General features: G+C 30.0%; 1 protein-coding gene across 1 annotated transcript; it reads right to left on the reverse strand.

Moving 5' to 3' along the window:
- Positions 1–1,451: 1,451 nt before the first annotated feature.
- Positions 1,452–4,302, reverse strand: LOC145844770 (puromycin-sensitive aminopeptidase-like). Its single transcript, XM_082952192.1, has 2 exons — positions 4,192–4,302; positions 1,452–3,908 (listed from the first exon to the last, which is right to left on the reverse strand). Exons 1-2 carry the CDS (start codon positions 4,300–4,302, stop codon positions 1,452–1,454), a joined length of 2,568 nt encoding a protein of 855 aa, XP_082808318.1.
- Between the last annotated feature and the right edge of the window lie 3,104 nt (positions 4,303–7,406).

The raw sequence follows: 7,406 nt of genomic DNA on the forward strand, positions 1-7,406 counted from the left end.
CAACTTTCAAAATACACACATGGTTTGTCTTATAGTATGGCACTGTTTAATAGTATTCTATAGTGTTGAACTCTAAACTGTAGATATTAATAATATTATCAGAACATACTCACCACTGTAATTATACCAAAACTTGCTAGTATACATGAATAGGCTGGTTATAGATGAAATTCTTTTACACAACACTTTAAAACAAAAGGTGGTTACTTAATTTTAAGTATTCACTATTCGAAAACTAGTTTTAGTAAGTTACAACAGTTTTGACATTTAAAATTAAAAGTACTTTTACTTTTATTTAAAACAGAAAATTTTCAATGTACTATAGCCAATTAATAATTTTTTAAAATGTTTACATATAATAAAATTAAACTATATGATTAAAATAATAAACACTTTTGATATATTGAACTATATTTTCTTTTACATTTAATACCAAATCAAAAGTACTTTTAATAGACGTAAGTTACGAATTTAAAACAGTAAGGACCATTATTAAATCAAAAGCTAAATTAATTTTTTTTACTTTATAAACAAACTTGGTGCAGATTCTTGAAGATAGTTGTATTCAGTTTAGTAAGCATTTTGTAAGGTTTAGTAAGGTTTCATTTCATTTTCAGTATTTATTGTCAACATAATTAAAACTAGTTTGTTTTTCAGAAATATTCCAAAACAGCGGCCATTACGTTGTTTACACCTTTTTTCAATTTTATTACAAAATTTACCCTCAATCTACAGAAAAGTAATAAATTTTGAGGATAAAAACTAGATTTTTTGAACTTTCAGCTTATAAAACATAAAAATCGTAATATTTAAAGAGTTTATTTAACTTTAAAAAATTTAAAGTTAAATGCTATTTTATAAATTAGTATAATCATTAATTTACATAACTGTAATAAAGAAAACTTACCCCCTAAAAAAGTGAATTAACCCCAGGAGTAAGTTTACCTCAGGTTAAGAATCGCTGGTCCATGATATTATTTATAATAATTATAAGTAGTTTTAGTTTTTGTTTTCTTTTCTAATTAAACAAAAAATATTTTAAATAAAACTTCATGTTAAAAAACTTACATCTTACATATCATACTAGTTTAATGTATGTTGGAGCTTTTAGTTTGGTTATTATACGAAGTTTATGTAAGATTTTAATATTTACTCTGGAGTCTAGTGTGAAAAACATTGAATAAGATATGGATTTTGTCAGTCATTACAATGTTTGTGGCCCTGAACTTTTTGATTTCGTCCCTTTGTTGAGGGTTTACATAAACAGCTCATTTATAATATGTTAAAACTCATAAACTAACAATTGAAAAATAAATATTTTAAAAATTTGATACCTAAAAGTTTAAAACACAGCAACAAATAATTTCATTTCTCTATATATTTATTGTAAACGACATATGTAGGATAGAATAATGCATTGAAAAAGTCCTATAAAAGCTAATAATTAAATTTTAGTTGAAATAATCCTTCAAGGATTGGCCATTTTGCTTCCACAACTGAATTTTGAGCCCGATCTGCTCTACACATTGCTTGAATTTTCTCTCACAAGTCTTTCTAACTTTGTCAGTCAAAAATTCTTTCACTTCTTTTAGCATTTCTTCGGTGGCAAAGTTAGGAGTAGAAGCTTCAACGATCTTGCCTAAGTGAGGACTTCCCTTGAACTTGTTGTAAAAGACATCCCAATGTTCCTTGACAAACTTCCAAGACTCATCTCTACCAAGCTTGGATCCTGTTGCCATGCCATACAAGATCTTGTATTTTTCGTTGTCACGAACGTGGCTTGACATCATGTATTTTTGAACAAGTTTGAGACATTCCAAACCCTGTACGCACCCGAGAGCTGCTTCGATTTCACTCTTCTCTTCCATGGAATCAACTTTCTTGTGGAGCTCTACCATTTTGTTGAAAGCCTCAAGACCTCCTTTTGACGTGTAAACTTCGTAGACGGAAGCACGAATTTCGGGACTGATTGGTGTTGAGTTCTTAAAGAAATTGTTCATGATTTCTGTGCACTTTTGGTTGACTTGGTCGTCGTTTGAAGCTTTGATGAGAAGCGCTCTCAAGCTGGCATCCAAATGAGATTCATCTTGTTTAGCTTCCATTCCAACATGGGCCATGACGCTACTGAAGAGATCTTTTTTGAATTGGGAAAACTTTTTTGAAGCTTCATCGTCATTCCACATAAGCTTAGTCATTGCGCTAAGGCTTTTGATTATCTCTTTCCACACTGGATATTCCTTTTCGCCCTTGAAAACTTTTAGCAACTCAAGATATGTGGCAAACGAAGTTTGACCAGTTGTAGCCATTGCATGGACGTCACTGACTATGTTGAGACGATCAAAGCAGTCAAGTTGTCCGTTTTCTACTACAGTAATTAGTTTGGACAAAATATCTTGGCTGTAGTTCACTCTGTAGAAGCCGATAAACCTTGGGTTGATTTTAAACCAGTCGTTTGCACCGACACCTTCTACTGTGATCTGACCTGACTTTGATGAAAAGATAAAAGATTGATGTTCATCAGAGGTTGATGTGAATATTGTGATTGGCACTTGCCACAAACTATCACTTTCACCAGATGAAGAAATACAAAACTTTTTCTGGGATAAATTAAGTGTTACAGAGTTGTCGTTTTGGCTGGCAATAGACACATCAATAACAGGGTATCCCATTTGTTTCGTCCAAGTTGACATAACCTGCTCAACTGGCTTGCCGCTAGCATCTTCAAAACATTTCCACAAATCTTCTGTTTGTGTGTTGGAGTATGCGTGCTTTTTAAAATACGCCTTCATGCCTTCTTTGAACTTATCTGATCCGATCCAAGAGTGAATCATTCCTATGATATTACTTCCTTTTTGGTAAGAAATGGCATCGAAGATTTCCCCAATTTCACCTGGATGATTGACTGGAATTTCAATAGCGTGACTGTTTTCTAGGCTGTCAGCATCTAATGCCTTTATTGTGACATCATTAACGTACTGCTCCCAAACTTTTAAGTCATGGTCACAAATGTGTCCTGCATCGTACATCATAAAAGTTGCAAACCCTTCGTTGAGCCACAAGTGAGTCCACCATTCCATGGTGACCAGGTTGCCAAACCACTGGTGAGACACTTCATGGCAAACAACGATTGTTACCCAACATTTCTGCGCTACGGAAGATTCTTTTTCGTCTACGAGAAGAGCTGACTCTCTGTAAGTGATCAGTCCCCAGTTTTCCATGGCGCTGCAAGCAAAGTCGGTGATAGCAATCAAATCGAGTTTGTTCATTGGGTATGGGCAGGAAAAGAACTCTGTAAAGTACTCCACTGATTTGATAGTGACTTCCAAAGGGTAATTTCCTTGATTTGATTTTCCTGGTGGAGTGTAAACTTTGACTTCGACGCCGTCATTAGTCTTGCCTTGAACGTAGTCGAATGCTCCTACTACAAAAGCCAGCAGGTAAGTTGACATCTTCTTTGACTTTGCGAAGACGACCTTCTTTGTTACTTGATCTTCAAGAACTTCTTCGCTGATGACATTCATGTTTGACAAGGCGACGAGGTCTTTTGGTACAATTAATGTACAATCAAAAGTTGCTTTTAATGCAGGCTCGTCCCAGCAAGGAAGGCATCGTCTGGCGTCGGTTGCCTCGAACTGAGTGATCAGGTTGTAATATTCAACACCGTCCTTGTTTGTGACTTTGGTGCGGTAGAACCCGGCCATTTCATCGTTGTGAATTCCTTTGAAACTCATGCTGAGGACTGCAGGACCGACAGGAATAACATCTTCGAAAACAAGGGTGCAAGTCTCATCATCTTTGTTGAGATTCACCTGAGTTGGAACGAAAGTAGCTCCTGAATGTTGAAGGCTGCACTCTTTGATTTCTAATTCTTTGCTGTTCATTTTGATTTCATTAGTGGCTTCATTGACCTGTTTAAAAAAAATTTTAGTCTTTAATCCGTTTTTAATTATACTTTTTATCGGTATGGTCTATAATGTTGCGTGGTTTTATTATTAATAGTTATATGTTAATACCTAAAAGTATGTTTAGGTGTTTATTACTTAATTAAAATTATAAAATTCTTAACCATAATTTTAAATTCTAAAACAACAAATAAAGCAAAATACAAAAACATGTTTTTTCATTTACAAATTAAACTTGGTGGTTAATGAGTATAATTACTGTCAGCATAAAAGTTTTATTAAAACTTACATTTAAGTCAACTGATTGGTGTCCTTCAAAAGTAAAAGTTTCGAATGAAGGTTTCAATGTGACATCGTAGTTTGTAGGTGTAACGGTGGTAGGTAAACGAGAAAACTCCATTGTAAAATTTTCTTTAATTAGATACTTACGTCTGTTAAGATATAGTTTTTTAAGATGTTGGTATTTTTCATTAAATAATTATCTATGTAATATTATATTTGGAGACTAAGGTACACTTTGCAAATTTAAATCCTATATATGCATAGTGTAACATAATAAGTCTATCATTGCTAAATTAGGCTACATTGCATATGCTAAAAAGTTATGCACTATACTTAAATACTTAAACTATTACATTGTTAAATAATCAACAAATAAAATACAAATACTTATAAATTTTTGCATTTTTTTCTGAAATTTTATTTGTAATAGTAAAAAGTATATTTAATGTTCACAATGAAATTAATATTTTCAACAATTTAACATAAATTTGACTATTTAAAATTCTGCCCAATTTATAGACTAAAGTTGGCCACTATCCTGGATTCCTAAAATTAAATTTAGCTTAAATAAAGTTGAGTTTGAGAAATTTTGAAAGAAAAATCTAGAATTTGAACATAAATCACTGAAAAAAAAAACCTAGATTTTAAACAATTTTTACATAGTAACTAGTGAAATTTGGATAATACAAAAAAGTTTATCACATGGATAGAAATTGTTCGTCATCATCAATATTTTTTTATTAAAGACATGATTTAAAGTAGCTTTACAGTATTTTTCCAATGTTGTTATACTTTTTTAATTAATCTTCTACTTTAAACATAAACGTTAACTAAAAATAGACCAAAAACTAGTTTTTTCATTAAACCTGGAAGAAGTTTTAAAAACCTGGAGATAATTTGCCAAAAACCAGTGGTTACCCTGATAATTGCAAAATGATATTTTTCCTTTAAACATAACTTTTAACTAAAAATAGACCCAAAAATAAATATTTTCATAAAGCCTCAAAGAAGTTTTAAAAACCTGGAGATAATTTGCCAAAAGCCAGTGGTCACCCTGATAATTGCAAAATGATGTTTTTACTTTAAACATAACTTTTAACTAAAAATAGACCCAAAAATAAATATTTTCATAAAACCTCAAAGAAGTTTTAAAAACCTGGAGATAATTTGCCAAAAGCCAGTGGTCACTCTGATAATTGCAAAATGATGTTTTTACTTTAAACATAACTTTTAACTAAAAATAGACCCAAAAATAAATATTTTCATAAAGCCTCAAAGAAGTTTTAAAAACCTGGAGATAATTTGCCAAAAGCCACTGATAATTGCAAAATGATATTTTTACTTTAAACATAACTTTTAAATAAAAATAGACCCAAAAATAAATATTTTCATAAAGCCTCAAAGAAGTTTTAAAAACCTGGAGATAATTTGCCAAAAGCCAGTGGTCACCCTGATAATTGCAAAATGATGTTTTTACTTTAAACATAACTTTTAACTAAAAATAGACCAAAAAATAAATATTTTCATAAAACCTCAAAGAAGTTTTAAAAACCTGGAGATAATTTGCCAAAAGCCAGTGGTCACTCTGATAATTGCAAAATGATGTTTTTACTTTAAACATAACTTTTAAATAAAAATAGACCCAAAAATAAATATTTTCATAAAGCCTCAAAGAAGTTTTAAAAACCTGGAGATAATTTGCCAAAAGCCAGTGGTCACCCTGATAATTGCAAAATGATGTTTTTACTTTAAACATAACTTTTAACTAAAAATATACCAAAAACAAGTTTTTTCATTAAACCTGGAAGAAGTTTTTAAAACCTTGAAACAAATTTCAAAAAACCAGTGGTCACTTTAAAAATTGCAAAATAATATCCATTTCTAAATTTAAAAATATTAAGAATAAAAACTCAACTAAAGTATTGTTCTAGTTTTTTTCAAATATTTCTCTTTTTAGTTTATTGAAAAAGGGGAAGGGTATAAAAAATTATTAAATTTTAAAATCAACATTAAAAAAAAATATATATAAAATGTGGCAACTAAAAATAGTATTACTATTCAATAAATTTATTTAAATCTATATTTACTTTTTAATTTAAAAAATGTAGGAAGGAAAAAAAGAGAAAATTAAAAAAAAAACTTTATAATACTAAGTTTGTGCAATATAACAACTTAAACAAAATTACTGTTCACTTGACTTAACATTCATACACTTCTAAAACATAAATCTAACAAAAAATATAACTACATAACCTGGAACTTTATCTATACTAAGTTTACTCTAATTCTAACTTCATTTAATCATCTAAACAAGTGAGAACAGTCTTTCTATATTCGCCTGCGCGTAAGTGAACGTTTGTGGTTTGTGGTGTGGTGACCTCATAACTCGAGACAACACTATTGGGCATAGTATTTTGAGAGATTTTAGGGTTTCATAACCCGCGGCAAATTCAGAGGACTTTTTGCTGCTTAAACTTATTTAAATTGTTTTAGGCTAACCCAGAACAGCGACACCGTGTGGTGAAAAATCCCGTAAAGTTTTTTAATTGTTTTTGTCTAAAACCAAAATGGTGCAATGTAATGGATTTGCGACACCTAGCGGTTATTTTTTTAAAAGTTAAGTTAACAAAAAATAAGATTTGAAAAACTATTTAAAAAAATCTAATTTTGCGCTGTGTTAGAAAAGCTTACTCAAGGCAGCTTAACTATTGTACCTAAACTTTACAGAATTTTCTAGAAGTTAAGGTTTTTAAACCTCACACATTTAATTTTTGTAAAGTCTAACTTTTAAATAACGCAAACAAGTGAAACAAAATATGTTTTAAAAAACCTTTTTAAATTTTTTATCTTGTTGTGTAAAAAAGCATGGTTCGTATTTATATGAAGCTATTTATTTTAAGTAAAAAAACAAAAATACTGGCAAATTAATTTAGTTTCCATTTGGACTATAAATCATTTCGGCATATCTATTTAATAATAGGTCAAAAAAAAGTTATAATCATTCATTTATTATTCAAAATATTACTCCTTTTCTGTTTTTAAAGTTGAACTTTGTTTTATTCTTAAAAATTCTCTTAAAATTCATTTTACAACTTATTTTATATGCATTTTGTTTTAAATTAAAAAAGTATTTAAAATCCAACTAAATTGAAGCCTATTAAGGAATAAAAATTCTATGCTCTTTTTATAGTATGTATTTTGTTTTAACACTATGTTTTTTAA

The sequence above is a fragment of the Thalia democratica genome, chromosome 9, assembly GCF_965202585.1.
Source record: "Thalia democratica chromosome 9, ktThaDemo2.hap1.1, whole genome shotgun sequence".
NCBI classification, from domain to species: domain Eukaryota; kingdom Metazoa; phylum Chordata; class Thaliacea; order Salpida; family Salpidae; genus Thalia; species Thalia democratica.

What these genes read in the sequence shown, in the direction of transcription:
- LOC145844770 (XM_082952192.1), bottom strand. Translation starts at nt 4,302, where the DNA reads ATGGAGTTTTCTCGTTTACCTACCACCGTTACACCTACAAACTACGAT. An exon ending in ACCAATCAGTTGACTTAAAT is followed by an intron (nt 3,909 to 4,191) that starts GTAAGTTTTAAT and finishes TTTTTTAAACAG; the next exon opens with GTCAATGAAGCCACTAATGA.